This window comes from Chenopodium album, chromosome 21, assembly GCF_948465745.1.
Source record: "Chenopodium album chromosome 21, dcCheAlbu1.1, whole genome shotgun sequence".
Taxonomy (NCBI): domain Eukaryota; kingdom Viridiplantae; phylum Streptophyta; class Magnoliopsida; order Caryophyllales; family Amaranthaceae; genus Chenopodium; species Chenopodium album.
This window is the reverse complement of record NC_137854.1, coordinates 12,661,427-12,678,188: the sequence shown is the minus strand read 5'-3', so window position 1 is coordinate 12,678,188 and position 16,762 is coordinate 12,661,427. Positions and strand designations below refer to the sequence as shown.

The window sequence follows — 16,762 nt, the reverse complement described above, 5'->3', positions numbered from 1 at the left end:
ATACAAAATAATGGCATGGTTGACTGATTCTAAGGCACTAACTGCTGTTTATGCATTGCCTTTAATTCCATCTTAGATAGCCATATTAATGCCTCTTTTTTCATTACTTATTCATATTTTCAATACTTATCTAAAATATATTTAATCAAATTGCAGAGATTGATGGCTATGATTATTTAAAGAAGCCACTTAATTATATTGGCCCCCTGACATTTGGGATTACATATTAACATTAATAACATTATTAGACCATCACAAAATAATTAATTAAAACAAATCCAATTTTTAAGAGGGCAAATAATCTCATTGGTTTGACCCCATAAAAAAATTCATGAATCATAAAGCATATTCATCACGTCCCACAAATTCCTATATACTGCCTTTCCCAAATGTGAAATAGTACGATAATAAAACAAATGTATAAAGGAATCTTACCAATAATAATAATTTTTATTTTACTAAAATAAATTTATAAATATAAAAATAAAATAAAATATTATAATGTATACCATGATACTGACCATAGTATAAGTGATATTGGAGATCTTATAATATAAAAAAATTCTGAAAGACAAAAAATGTCCTAGTTAGGTCATATTTAGTAGGTTAGGTCATCTGGATATTCCCTTAGATTCTGAAATCAATTTTTTTAATTTTTGGTTTGAAAAACTGTACCATCTAAAAAGCCAAGAAAACTTTCATTTGACTCTAAAAAAACATAGGAATAGTATTTTGGTTTTTGGTGATCATTAAGGGTCATTTGACCTTTGAAGTGTTCCAAAGGTCCATTTTTACTCATCAGATTCTCTCTATCACTCCAGCAAATTTTTTATTTTTTGTTTAATTATTTTGGGATGGGAAATCAATGCTCAATTGCTCATCCATTTTTCAGGATCTATTAAATTAAATTAAAGCAAAGACCTTTCCAACCATAGACCATAGTACACATGGATGACTTGGAATAATTGAATCTTGTTGTTGTTGTGTGTTTACACACGTAACTGTTTAAATGTTTAATCTATCTGTCAATCTTGTTCTATCACGACTCTCTACCTTGTTAGATAAATTTTTATTTAACTAAGAAAAAGTAATTCAACTAAGAAATAAATTAATAAATCATTTGTATTGATTTGAGATTGGAATTTATTACAATTATATATTAAATTTTTTTTTGTAAATATCATTTATATCAATCCATAAATTTCTTCCTTAATTTTTTTAAAAGAAAATTTTCATTATGTACACTATCTCTTTTCCTGAAGTGCAAAAATAGTGGAATCTATCTTCATAACAATGACATTTTGATTGGAGTAGCACTGTAGCAATAGATTACCCTAATCCAATTAACTTGCATCAACTAATGTTTGTAAATGTATGCAAAGTTTTGAGTTAATTAAATCAGATCAATTGATCAGATAACATTTTGGCAACTCGGATTTTTGTTACACAAATGTTTAGTAGTGAGTTTAAAGTAATCACTTTAACTTCTTTCTTAGGATTTTATAGAGCGTAACTATATATTATGAGTAAAAAACAAGCAAGAAAAGGCAATAATAATATAGTGTTAAGCAAAAAAAACTAAAGATCATTACCCATCAACCAATAATTTTTACCGTTATAAAAATTCTGAACGTTAGAAGTAAATTAAGACGGAGAGAATAGGTAAAATAATTGAGTCTTTGTACAAGCCGAGATCCAAAAGAGTAGAATATCTTGAACAAGTAGATTCTTTCCAAAAAAGAAGATAATATAAAGAATCATGGAATATACTGACCATAGAATACTGCCAACTCTTTTGCACCAAAACACAACAAATTAACTAATGCAAAACTTTAGATGCACATTTTGCATTTTATAATTGAAAAATATGCCTTTTAACACACTAGAATATTCGAAGGTGGGCCATAATTTTGTAGAATCAATCAAAGTTTAATCTAGAATGTCCCTTTTAAAGCAGCATTTCCTTATTAATTTTATAGAGTTGACGTGACATAGAACGCTAATAATCGTTTGCGTTGTGATTCTTGGATTCTTTAAACTCCACGTTTTCATTAATTATTAAATATCAAAGTCACTACGCACTAAGCACTGATGAACATCGACTTATCACTGTTTGTGCAAAGGATATGCCAATTATATGCAAAATACACAAGCATCTTTAATATGTGGATGCCCGCTCAATTAAGTTCTTGTTTGATTGATAGTTGAAATCGTGAAAACTAATTGATTCACAAAAATATTAAAATTTGTACGTCATAAGAGATTTGATTTTCATGCTGCGGGTGAACTTGCTTGCCTAAATCTCGTTAGGTAAGTGATTAAAACTTCTCTAGAAAAATTTAATTATCATGTATTCATGTTCATTCAAATACATTTTGCTGTCTTAATAAAATTATTTTAAAACAATAAATTAAAAAAAAAAAAACTTTTTTATGTTACATGAAATGCTTCTTAAGTTCATATTACTTGGATGTTTAATCAAATGACTACTAGTAGAGTAATAGTACTAATTATAGGTAAAATTTTATGTATTAGGAAGGATATACATTATTATTCACAAATTTCACTCAATTACTTGATTTTTCTAATTTCAGTTAATATTTAATAATAAGAAAAATCTCAAATGTTTGTGGCATTTTTCGAATATATTTAATGTACTTTTTTTTTAACACAATAAATACCAAAAATGATACAACAAAGGTCTTGTTTGGTAAATGGCTTTTCATTGGCTTTTTGATTGGCTTTTGGCTTTTGGCTTTTTCATTTGGTCAAACATCCAAAATTCGTGTTTGGTAAATGGCTTTTTCAGCTAGCTGAAAAGCTGGCTTTTAAGCCAAAATGAAAAAGCTACTTGGAGTAGCTTTTGGCTTTTGGCTTTTGGCTTTCTAAGTTACTAATAACATTCAACAGCCAATTTTACCAAACATGTTTACAGACTAATAAAAAGTCAAACAGCCAACAAAAAAGCCAATACAAACAGCCAGTCAAACCAGCTAATCAAACCAGCTGACAGCCAATAGCCAATTGCCAAACAAGGCCAAAGTCAAGATAAATACTTTGTACTCCGTATTACTTTGATCCATTTAGAAATAGTCCCTAAAATAACGGATCAGTGTTTTAATTTAATAAATTTTGTTTTTAAATGATAAAAGGACACCATTAGTTATATATCCTCACAGGATCGCGGTAATAAGCAAAAATTAAATTTGTATGAAATTTTATGGTTTTTTTGTTTAGTAAAACCATGGGTCGATACTTGATAGAGTATATGAGTATATTATTGTTTCAATAAAATCTTTATGGTCTTTTACACTATGCATTTGGTTTTTAGTAAATAATACTTCGTACAACATATGAATAGGTGGAATTCTCTAACAACCTTCTAAAGGTTCTTCATACTTTGTAGTGGTGATTGCATGATAATTTGAAAAAAAATACTTTTTTTGTTGGAGTTTCTTGGCCAATTTGATAACTAATCATGACCTATTAAATATTAAATACATCTGATCATATTAAATTATCATCAATGAAGCCATCATGTTAGGTATCACAACGAAATTAAATTATTTTTTTTCTAAATTTATCTTGGCAATGATAATGATATTAAACTTATTTTTTCTAAATTTATCTTGGATAATGATATATAAGTACAAAACATAAAGTTATTAGAACTTAGAAATAAGGTGAACAAGATATAGGTTTAATTGTTTAATTAACTCTTAATTATTTGCAATTCGGTCACATAGACCAACATGAAGGCTAAAAGAAATTTTAACAATAGAAACGAGAAAAAATGATCAAGAACATGAGCAGGATGTATAGGTCATTCAACTTAAACATTGAATGACACTTGAACTGAAAGATTATTTTTAAATGTACGAATAAGAGTAAATTATACAAAGAATTAAACAACATTTTTTCTATAACTGTCAATTGGTCTAGTATTTATCTTCCTCATAATACAAAAAGAGTGTTCCACCGTTGTCTTGTTACAAAATCTCTACACCTTTCTATGAATTTGGAAACAAAAAGATACAAGACCAAGGAACACTCTAATGTGCATGAGAAGCCGTGGTTGTGTGTGTAGAAGACGACGTAGCAGGGGAGTTCGAATGAACACCTCCCTCGCTATGACTTCCCCTTTCTTCACAATGTGATTGACTCGATTGTTTTTGATGTTGCATATGTTGTGGAGATGTTTGTCGCAAGTGTGGTGGTGTTGCCACGGTTGCTATGGGGGCGTAGATGTTGCCTGGAGCAGCAACCGTGTTCGTGTCACCTGCTGTCGTTGCAGCGTACTCTGGAGGGACCCAAATGCCTCCTACGACTACGAATTGAGGAGTTTGTTGATTGGCATTGTTGTGAACACCTGAACTTGGTCTTCTTGTGTGCAGACGATATTTCTGTAAAATAAACATGTTGAAAGATATTTAGAATTCAGCAAATAGTTCTTTTTAATCATAATTAATCAATTAGTCAGTTGATTTTGCCTAATAGTTGGTCGAGAATGTTAAACATGCAATGATAAAAGCTTCTTAAGGTGAGATTGATTGAATGTAATGAAAAAGCAATCACATGGTGTAACAATACTAGAGGGAGAATGGAAAAGGACAATTTAAAAGGCTATTTTTTCCATAAAGTATATCACCCTTGACCAAGTAACAAATGTAAGAAATGATTCAAAGTTAAGATCTACCTTTGGTAAATTAGTTGAGTAAAAATTGACTTGGTTTGGTGGATGAAAATGAAAAAAAGTTCCGTCGTAATATAGAATTATGACGTGAAAGGATCATTTTATCGTAGACATTTAACCTTTGACAAGGTAGTAAAATTTGACAATTGAAGATACAAATCATTTTTATCAAAGGGAATCTCATATTGCACATGGGACCTCCAATTCGAAAATGAGATTTGGCGTTAATTTAGCATGTTTTGATCTATTTTAATATTATATAGGTAGATGAAATCGGAACAATTAATTTGAATTTCAGGTAATAAACAGAGTTTGCTATGAAATTAATAAAACTCCAAATTTGTAAATTTATACAGAGTAACGCACCACGACACAGAACAATACCAATAATTCAAAAAATTAGACAAAAATAATGTACAAACCTGTAAATGGCTTTTAACTTCATCATTGGTAAGTCCATCCACCTTCATCAAATCCCTTATTTGCTTTGGAGTAGCAACTGCAATTCAAATCCAATCATCAATCAACCAATCAATACTCAATTCTAAGCCCACATTTCACACATAAACAATTTAAATTCATATCACACTAAATCAATTGATTAATTAATTAATCAATCAATTAATTTAATGCATATGTTACATAGTAATAGCTACATTAGAACATAACAATAATATAATGTAAGATGAAAATCTTACCATGTGATCCACCAAGTTGTTGAAGAGCATGCACAAACCTCCTATGCAACTCAGGAGACCAACACCTCCTTGCCTTCCTTTGTGATTGTGCATCCTTTTCCTTCTTGCTACCACCACCACTGCCGCCGCTTCCGCCATTACTCGGTCCCATCTCTGCCTCCTGTGCGCTCGAGCAAGCGGAAGCGGCCGGTGTCGAAGCCGGTTGTTGTTTATTATTATTATTATTGCTAAAGTTGTTGTCATTACTTTCTTTTCCATTGATATTCTTTTCCTTTTGAAATGGTTGAAATGCACCACCTCCACCATTCCTCTTCACCTCAACAACCGTCACTTTCTTTGGCTGATGATCCTGCAATATTATTCCAAAATTACATAAAATTAGCTAAAACTAAAGTAAACCCAGAAAAATACACAAAAAACCCATTTCAAAAATCTATATAAACAACATAAAATTTTGTAAAATTTTGAAAAATTAAACCAACCTCTTGAGTGGTAGGTGGATCTGGGGTTTGGTTCCATAACTGAACAGATCTAAGCCAGTCTGATTTCTTCCCAGATTTTTCATTGTTATTGTTATTATTATTAAGATTATTGTTCAAATTAATATTGTTAATTTGGGGTTTTTCTGATTCAAGCTCATCTTCTTCATCATCATCTGTAGAATTACTCCTTTTTAATGGCATAAATTCCTCCAAAATTGGACCGTCGCTTGTTGTTTGTTCTGAACACTCTGAATGACCATTTAAACACTCTGTTGTAGTAGTTGTCCTATTTCCACACAATTGTTGCTTACATGCTTCAATTGCTGTAATAAAAAAATATATACACATACATCAATTTCATAACACAAAAATTATACCACAACATAACATACAGTTTAAATGTGTAACACGTCACACACTCAATTGATGATATGATATGATATGATATGATACGATACGATATAGATAATTACATACCTTGAGTAACAAGCTCTAAACATAGAGGAAGTTCACGCTGAAAAACTTGAATCTTCTTCTTTTCATCTTCTAACGCATGAACATATTCCTGACATTTCTGCATATTATTTCTAAAATCCATCATTTTTATTTGTTTTTGGGTTTTATCACCTAAGAAAATGAAATATTATCAACTTTTGAGGAACTAAAAATGGAGAAAAGTTGTGATTTATGAAGGTTGATTTTATGGCAAGCTTAAAAAAATAATGGTGGGGTTGATTAATAAAGAACAAAGGGATCTGAGTAGAATCACAAAAGAATAAACTTGACACCTAAGTTTTTATAATTTTTTTTTTCTTGGGTTTATTTTTAGGAAAAAATGTAGAAATAAGATTAGAACAAAGGTATCAAAGTCGGCCCGTCGCGTAACACTAACGAATCTTTTTCAAAATTTTTCTCTTTCTTATTTTTCCTTGTTTCTAGTGAATGAGAAAAAAAGGTAGCTTTATAAAGAGTTGGATGAATATTCGAGGTTTTGATTCCTTTTCATTCTTTTTTAAAAAATAAAAAATAAACTCCTAGCTAGGAGTAGTAGTTGTTTATGACTTTACTTATTTTATTATTGATGTCAATGTATTATTTGACAAATTTTTGGGAGTTTGTCAAAAACATTTTGAGATAAAAAAATTATAATCGGCTCGAATAATGAATATTGTGTGTTAGGCTATGTCTATTGAGAACTAGACGGGGTAAAGGTAGAGATGGAATATTCCTTTCACTAAAAAGTTGTATACCATCTCAAGATGTATCGTGCTTATGTAAGGCTTTATTTGAAATGTGAATTGAAATATAGTGCTTCTGTTTTATTCGTTCATCATTTTTAAGACTAGCATAATATGTGACTAAATACATGTAAAAATGTAAGAATGATTAGCATTATATGTGACTAAATACATGTAATAATGAATAGCATAATATGTGACTAAATACATACATAGTATTAGGCTAAACATTAGTTAGACTATTTATCTAAAATTATTATTATCGTTGCCCTTAATGCATGGAAGTATTAGCATAAGTAGTGATGTGCATAACCTGTATTATAATTTAAAAATATGAATAAATTATCGTATTCTCATCATAGGCTAGTACTTATTAATATGCTAGTACTATTTTACTTGGTAAGTCAATTAAATTCTAATACCATCCTATTCTCCTCATATACATATATGATCAAATAATTTCGTCTCTCTATTTTCTTCTACCTACTTGATAATTATTTAATTTATCCTACTATTACTATAGTTTTTAAATTTGAGTGTGTTATGTGACAACTAGCAAATAGTATTAAGTGCTAATTGGCCAAATTGGGTATAAGTTAGGAGGCATTATTCATTTCATAAAGAATATACTCTAATTAATTTCATTATTATTAATTATAATAATTATTTTTCGAAATAAAAAAGTGAAAAAAGTGTTGAAGAATCACGTACGAAGCCGTGCCGCTAAGGCAGGAGAATCTTGCAAGCATGCTTTCACTTGCTCACGCCGCGTATGATTAGGTCTTATCTTCCCATATTTTTTGGGAAACTTACATTATTTAGAATAGAAGTGATAAAATTAGGATTCTTTGTTTTAATTTGGTACCTTAATTATTTGACCCTTGCCCTTAACTAAGAGGCAATCTATTTTTAAAAAAAAAACTATGCCCCTTTAATAATTATTTTATTTGAGCTTGGATTTATATGTTTTCCAGGCTATACTATTAATCTTACAATTTAATAAAATAAACATAGTTTCATGCATAAATTATTTGTTATAGTGAATCTTAAAATTGTAGTCTTAATGTGAGCAATTTCTGGTTAGACGTAATATAGTACAAATAAGCACATGATAGACAATTCACTACTATTTTGTTAGCTTCAATAATTCTTTCTTTGAAAAGTCATTTGACATTAAGTTTATGTTGGCCCTTCAAAAAAATTTTTAGATGTTCGCTTCTTCAAATGTCTTTAATTAGTACTGGGATAAGGCCAATTAAACATAAATTCTTACAAGAGATAAGCTTGTATATAACGAGTGTTTTATATGCAATAATAGACGTAATCACTTCACATTATAATCTCTAATTGACATCACATAAATCACAAATATCTTCCGGTTGTGACATCATGTTATTATAGTAAAGAAGGTCAAGAATTTGATTAAAAATTTGCAATTACCATATGGTTACGTATGTAGTCATCTAGTAATACTACAATATAGCTCCAACAATCTTGTAGAGCCACTTAATAAAACTCACTCTTTTGCATTAAAATTGGAATTAATCCTAATTGTCATTAGGTGGAATTACTAATAATAATCTAGCTGGATAACACTAACCAATCAAAGCTTACAAAAGCATGATATTTGTAATTTGTCCTTATCCATTACTGCTGTCAGATATTTCCCATGAAATTTTCTTTTTCAAAGTTTGAAAAAACAGGTGAATTCTTTGATTGCTATTAATGTACGTATTTTCCATGATATTTTGAACCAATCTTCTACAACTTTCCTATGGATAAGACTATACTGTAGTATTTTGATTATATCACATAAAAATAATTTTATATACACCTAATTTAAAGAAAAGCCGTTTTGATATTTTTGCATGCATACTAAGAACTAAGAAGGGATCGGATAAGAAAATTTCATAATATGTCAATGTGTGACCCTTTGGAATTACGTTAATTTAATTCAAGTGTTATTAATCTAATCACTTTAAGCATTTTTATCCATTTAAAGTACTATTTTTATTCTTTTTGTTTTTAATATAGAAAAGGTGTTTATTCTTATTTGATATTCACACGTATTATTATAATTAGAAATGAAGATTAGCATAAAATTAATTAGATATTTTTCTATTAATAGCATATGTTGTTGATACCATTTTATTAATTGACATTGACTAAGAAAATTTTATGTGATAAAGAATAAAAACACTTAAAAAAACTAAAACTATTATTAGGAGCAATAGAGCTTTGTAGCATTATAGATAAGAGTCATTATACTTAAATTAACACTTGTAAGTTATTACAACCAAATTTAATTCTGTATAATTGGATAGAATAGGATAAGGATGATCTCTAATTGATGGTTGGATACAATTTTGAGAACCGAGTAAAAGGAAAAAGAAGATAAAATTGAAGAGTAGGTTTTATCAAAATGTCCACCAATTTTAGGATAAGAAGGGAGCAAAAATGGAAATGGTTAATTAATTGGGAATTTCATTATCTCACAATTTTTTTAGGAGAAGAAAATCAAGTTCCACTAATTACATTACTAACACACTAAACAAACATTGTGTAGACAAGATTGTGCTATTTGTTCACCATTTTATTGCCTAATAAAATTAGTAGTATTATTGATTGTAAATTACATGCATTGATGCAATTGTGATATATATCCTTCCTACTTTTTGTATGAGCACATATGCAATACCTGAATATGATGATTGTGTGACACTTTCAAACCTTTCTATAAAAAGAAGAATATCCACAATACTCTATAAATGTCCTGCTTCACATTGGTTAATGATGTCATATATTTGTAGTTTTCTTTAATTAATAAAGTAAAATTTTATGGTTATTGAAAAAGAGGAAAGGAAAATGTTTACTTGAAAATTCTAACTTTGCCCTCTTGTTCTCCACCCCCTCTTTTTTATGCTCTCCCATCTTAAAAAAATCTAATTAAAATAAACTTTTTTAAAAAATTTGTCCAATTAAAATAATAAGACTTTTTTAAAAGATTTGTCCAATTAAATTTTAGTGTGTGCAGGGATACAAATTTAAAAGATTCGTCTTGTAAATTTGTGGAATTGTGCGTCTGAATTATCTAGGAGCATTTAAAAAGCGATGCCATTAGTTTAGGGGTATTTAATTCTTGTATTGAGAATGTTTAGGTGACACGTGGCGCTCTCCTCATTCAATCAAGTTTTTCATTCCATATGTTCAAAAATATGGTTCTTACAAGATTTGAACCCACAACCTTCAGCTTAAACTTTAACATGTTAGCCACTAAGCTATTACCATATTACTTGTGATTCTATCAAATTTAAATATTAATAAAGATTTTTATCATAGAAATAATGCAATAACCCGGGGCATCGCCCGGGCATAAAAACTAGTTATTTAATGAAATTACCCCTCCCTATTCAATTAAAAAAAATGATAAGACTTGGTCAATATTACATGTACATTTTTGTCTAGTTTATGCATGCACACTACGTAACTCCTATACATATTATAAATTGAAATGAATTAAATAAAATCACTCATGATCACTAACTTTTTTTTTTCCCTAATACAATGGGAATAATGTAGAAAATTCCCTCAAAATGTTAATAACTGCAAGATTCTTATTGAATAGGAAGCAATATATTAAAGATCAATGAAGTATTACAATTTGTGTACCAATTTTAAGTTTAACGATAAAACCTCATCTTATCAAAGAAATTAACATTGGAAAAAAGAAAGTTGTATAAGAGCAACGAACTTCCAATAATGGTTGTAATTTGGCACTTGCTTGCAATTTTCAAAAGTCGTTTCTAACTAATAACTTGATCATTGGAGCTAAAATATGCAATTAGCTTGGTCAAGCAAATTTGCTTGTGTAAAAAAAAATCAAAAAGATGAGAGTTTGGTAATTAGTAGCATAAAATTTTAAAAAATAATTTAAAAGGCAAGGCTCATTTAATTAACAACCTAGTGCTAACCATTGCGAACAAGCTAGCTCCAAAGGAAATTAGCTAGAAATCTCATGTGGTATGAAAAGCTATTTTGACAATTAGGCTGTCATAGCAGATGTACTAACAATTCATATCATGATTATTAATAATCATAACCGAGCATTGACATCTATGTTAAATGATATGTTTATCTTCGTTCCATTGTCATGAGGACTAAAGTTAATCTAGTGGATATATATGTGCAAAGTATTGTACTATTAAGTGACTTAGGGTTAAAATCCTACCAAAAGACATTCTAAATACTCGGTATATGTTTTGAAAAATAAGACTTTTAACTTAAACCATCAAGCCAATCAAGGCGTCAATGGTTTGATGTTAAATGTTACTCCATACATATGTATACTATTCATCAAAATATTTTATTATTCACCTTTTATTTTGCGAGCATGCACCTACATCTTGCACCCGGCCGGTGCACTTAGGGCTACTTGCACCTATGACTGACTTGCTGCTCATTTGATGAAATTTGCTTATTTTGGACTTTCAGTACTCTGAAGTTTACTTCCCATAATTTTAACAGCATGCACCATGCATGCACTCATGCACGATGTTAAGCAGAATCAATCTCTACAAAATAACACAAATCTGTATATTTTAACTTCTGTTCTCTTGGTCCAACAAGTGAATCATCAATCATGCAACGAATTTGTCTTTTTTATAAAAATAAATAAAATCATATTAATACATCTAATAATTTTTTTTTTTTTTTTTACAAAAATAAATTAACAGGCCATAAATTATGCACTAAAAATCCTTATTCTTTTCTTATAAATGGAATATCCTCTGAGTAACAGAGAATCTGCACTTAAAGTCAAAGATGAGAATCTTCCCTATGGCAAAATTGATGCTAAGTATTCTATCATAAAACAAAGAAGTTGTTTATGCTTGGGGACCATTTTTTAGGGACCTTTTAATATAAATGATTAATTGATTTTTGTAAATATTGTGCTACTAGAAACTACGAGTGCATGTATTAAAATGTGGACTTATAATGCCCCAAGTTTAGTTTACTCCAAGGCATCAATTCATCAAAATATAATGTCATGTATTTTTCTTACACATTGTTCCACAAGAATCACAAGTGGAGATGAAGTGCCAATAATTCACTTCAATAATGTTATAAGAAGTTTATGTACTAAGAATATTCTACTCATATACCTGCCCATTTTGGTAAAGGTGTCCATACCACATTCATTTTGTGGATTACGACTTATTTGATTGATAAAATCTCATGGACTGATATCAAGCATTTAAAATCAAATTTTGTCTATATTATTGGTTACTTGGTATTAGCAGCTTCATTTTTAATAAAACCTCTTTTAGAATAAGATAATAGTACGATGAAAATGAAAGTAATCTGTGAGTTCATGACTAGATAAATAAAGAGAACAACATCTTCATATTGTGACTTGAAAAAAGAAAAACATTTCATATTTCAATGAAACATTAGCGGTTTATTCATAAAAAAAAACCTTTTAATCCTACAAGCTTAGGAAAGTGTGTGCATAATTATTTTTGATACTAATGCAATAAGAAGTTAGTTTGCGATATAACATTTATCTACACAAATCGCTCTTGGTAAAATTATAAAAATTCAATTTTGTATAAAGTACAATTGAGACAAAGATAATAAGATTTATACGATTATATTTTTTCTTAAATATTATTCACAGGATGTAATTAAAGTATATGTACACTACAAATAATATACATGTTGCAATTAAAAAAAGACGGAAAAAGTATACTACGTATAACGTACTACAATATTTGAAGTAATCCATGTTTGGGTATTTTAATTTCTGAAATCTTTTTGAAGTTTGATAGCTTTGCTGTAGCTCCATCCGGATTGCAGAGCACACTCCAAAATTGCCATACATCATGGCCCACTTGGTTGCCCTTATACATTGGAAAGATAAGGCCCAGCAAAAGATTTCTGCATACTGGGCTCTACAAAACACAAATTACGTCTTTAGTTTCAAAATACTTGCCCTATTGTTTATCAAAAAGTTAGCCAATCCAATAAACCAATTAAACCAAGCTAAATCCGACTCGATTATTATATCCAAGGCCACCAAGGGTTGGGGTCCGAAATCAACCCGAATTAATATGATGTTAATCAAGTTCCAATATAACAAGAGAATTCAAGATACGAACTAGATGAAGAATCTCGAGTATTAGTAAAGATTCGATATCTTTAATCCAAACTTAATTCACATTCCACATAAAACAATCTAAAGCCCGATTTGCCTTATAACAACTGTAGTCGACCTGAATCCAAAAAAGTTGACATCCGTATGCTCCATTATTGTTCAATTTGATTCAACTCGACCTAATATAACCCAAACTCAATTCAACTTAGGAAAAAACTTGTGTGGACCAGGTTCACAAATAGATTATTGTGCACCTGATTACCTAAGGTTCATACGCATGTAATCGACGTTATATTAAACATAATACCATAATTTTAACATAGTGAATCTTGAAAACTCTTATAACCTTTAATATTATTGTATCTTACGCATGTAATTGACATTATATTGAACATAATACCATGATTTTATGCTAATAAGGTAGGGAAAATTCTATTCTTTTTTTCTTTTGCTTTATTATCTACATTTGTGAGAGTCTTCTTCCCATTTTTTAGGTTTATTATCTCAAATTTTGGGTTTACAATTCTCATATATGGTTTGAATTTTTATTTTCATGGTTTTAATAACCGAAAAGGTGATCTAGATTTGGAATGCAGAGGTGCCTCAAAGAGTTAAAAACCTAGTCTGGAGGACTGTGGCTAATGGCTTCCCAACCATGGTTGTTCTATCTTCTCGTGGAGTAAACGTGGACAAAGTTTGCCCCCGTTATGGTGAAGAATTTGAAACAACCCTTCACCTCTTTTTTGATTGTGCTGAAAGTGTTGGAAGTTCTTGAAGTAAAACCAAGAAAGTTACGGTGTTTATTCTTTTGACTGTTGGGATTTAATGGCTATTGGAATCCCTTAATTTTAGCTTCCTCTTATTGCTAATTTAATGGGCATTATTGCTGATTAATGTTGTTACTTAAAGACTAGCCGTTACCCTTTTAATGTTGATTAAAGCTAGCTCTTATTGGGGATTAATGGGTGGATGTTACACCACTTGATTGATGACCATTTCCCCTTAATTGCTGGTTGTTTTTACTCCCTCAATTGCCTTATAAATCAACATTATTCACCTCCGAATTATATGACAATAAAACCATCCATCTTTAACTTCTTACCTTCTCTTAAAATATATCCCTTCGGTTTTTGGGCAAGTATTCTGAATTCCAGTCGGGTTTGTGAGTGCACACAAATTCCGGCGCCGTGCTTATCCTGGAGGGCGACCACTTGATGTCTACTGCACCGGGGTAGCGCGGAATCGTCTTTTAGGTCAGTGGTTTACCACGACGCGGCAATTGTCAATTGGTCTACACAACATTGAGATAAGTACTTTCGTTTAATTTGCTTATCTACTAACAATCTAAAAGACGATTGATTGACCTCTAAATATTTGAATTTTTTATGTCAAGTTTACATAATGTTGTGATTCGGTTTTATTTAGACCATATTTTGTTGCGATTGTGAGTTTGTGACGATGCTGATGAATTGTATTGAAATGAGAATTATACTTTTGTTATCGGTTATCATGTGCTTTACATTGTTTGCTCAATTTATATTTTTTGTCTGATTTAGAGTATATTCCTCCAATCTCTAATTGCTAGGGGTAATGCTACTGATTGCAGAGAATATTGCTTATAACTATAATGTTGCATGCTTTTTTGATTTATTGTTTCTTTGGTAGGCCATTTGTAAATTTGACTACCTAATATGTTATGGACTTATGGTCAACTGTAGTATATATGTATGTTTATGGAATTATGGCCACTTCTTTATGTTATGTTATTTTATTTGTAATTGATATTCTTGACATATTTGAGTGGTTGCTATATACTGTGTAGAAGAATAGCTTTGAGTTTGCTTTGTTTAAAAATTGATTGGCTTGGTTATAGCTTTCTTTGGTCATTATCCTTCTACACATGCATGTTAGTCACGAAAAAAGGTGAGACTAATTTAAGCCATAATTACCCATTTAGTTAGTTTCTTTTTTTATGGCTTATTAATGTTGTACATTACTCGTTGCATGGCCGGTGGATTTTGATTTCCTCTTCATTTGCTTGATTCTGCCTACTGCTAGTTTATTTTCAATGACTAATAGTGAAATTATAATTGGATGCACTTATATTTGTAACAGTTTGCAATCTTAAAGGAGTTGTACAATGTTTTTTAATTATACGTCGTAATTTTTTGGGATTTAGTGTTTCCCAAATCTCATTGTTTTGTGGAGTTTTTGTTGACATTTTCTAATTCCTGTAATATACTATATTTTTTTGAGGACTAGTTCGTTATTCGCGGATTGTCGGGAGCAGTCCCAAAGATGACCCCCGATCAAAGGTCATCCTTGGTCGGTTTGGGCTGAAATTTTGGGAGTATGTTTGGGACACATGAGGCTTATTATTCAACGGTTGGATTCTCACTAGCTGCTCAGATTAGTAAGTTATGTTGACATCTTGAGGCCCTTATTTACAATGAGGACGGTTGGGCATCTCATAGAGCTCTTACACATGTTACTTGATTTAGTTCAAGGGAGGTTCACTCTAAACCAAGTCTCATGTTATTATGTTTACAATTTGTTTTAATTCCTAGTAATCATCTTAACAAATATATGCTTTTGTGGTTGTTGACAAAGTATGTTGAATGTTGAATTTGTCAAGTAAATATTTGTTAAATGATTAATAGAAATTAAAGTTATAATGTCGATTTTATGAGTATGACATTTAAATGCATATAATCAGTTACCATTAATTTGTTGGTTCTACATTTTGGATTAACTTGCTATTCAGTAGGATGTTTTGAGCAATATTGTTTAACATGTTTTTGAGGTACATGTATATATGTACTCCAAGTACTACTTTTATCATGATTCATGTATGTGCTGAGCATGGAATTGAGATGTATTATGTCAATTTCTCGAATCCATGATATGCAATACTCGTATTGAGAAGCTTTGAGCATGGAATTGAGATGTATTATGTCAATCTCCACTAACTATACTTTACTTCGTATACTATAAAATTCACCCTATAACCTATACCCTGTAAATTTCTTGAAATTTATACAAGCTCTACTATTGCAATTATAACGAAACGGAGAGAGTAATGAAATTGTTCTTCATTCCCTGCTAAAAAAACAAACTATGCAACTGACAAATGAGACTTTTATCCAAGGATTAGCGCTTTAGGGGGGACTAAACCTGGCAAACCGGTCGTTCGGGTCGGGTTAATTTGGGTTTCGTGTCAAATTCAGGTCATCACTTCGGGTCAGCAAATATTCGGGTCGGGTTAATTCGGGTTTCGGGTCAAATTCGGCTCATCACTTCGGGTCGGGTTGGGTCAATTTCGGGTAAGCAAATATTTGGGTTGGGTCAGTTTGGGTATCGGGTCAAATTCGGATTCGGGTCAGGTTAGTTCAGATTCAAGTCATTTGTGGGTCAAATTCAGGTCATGGGTCGAGTCATTCGGATCGGGCGTTCGGGTGGTTCAGGATTGCCAGAGGTCTAGGGGGGGACTATGGAGA

General features: G+C 30.6%; 1 protein-coding gene across 1 annotated transcript; it reads right to left on the bottom strand.

Annotated features, from left to right (window-relative positions):
- Positions 1 to 3,832: 3,832 nt before the first annotated feature.
- LOC145601791 (transcription factor HHO3-like) lies at positions 3,833 to 6,796 on the bottom strand. The gene is made up of 5 exons (XM_081657864.1): positions 6,351 to 6,796; positions 5,874 to 6,196; positions 5,392 to 5,740; positions 5,116 to 5,192; positions 3,833 to 4,403 (listed from the first exon to the last, which is right to left on the bottom strand). Exons 1-5 carry the CDS (start codon positions 6,472 to 6,474, stop codon positions 4,053 to 4,055), a joined length of 1,224 nt encoding a protein of 407 aa, XP_081513990.1. The 5' UTR covers positions 6,475 to 6,796; the 3' UTR covers positions 3,833 to 4,052.
- Positions 6,797 to 16,762: the final 9,966 nt, after the last annotated feature.

Bases quoted from the DNA above. Each gene is read 5' to 3' on its own strand.
- LOC145601791 (XM_081657864.1), bottom strand. From the start codon at position 6,474: ATGATGGATTTTAGAAATAATATGCAGAAATGTCAGGAATATGTTCAT. The intron at 6,197-6,350 runs GTATGTAATTAT...TTTTTATTACAG, and splicing joins TTTAGAGCTTGTTACTCAAG to CAATTGAAGCATGTAAGCAA. The intron at 5,193-5,391 runs GTAAGATTTTCA...TTTGAATTGCAG, and splicing joins ACAACTTGGTGGATCACATG to TTGCTACTCCAAAGCAAATA.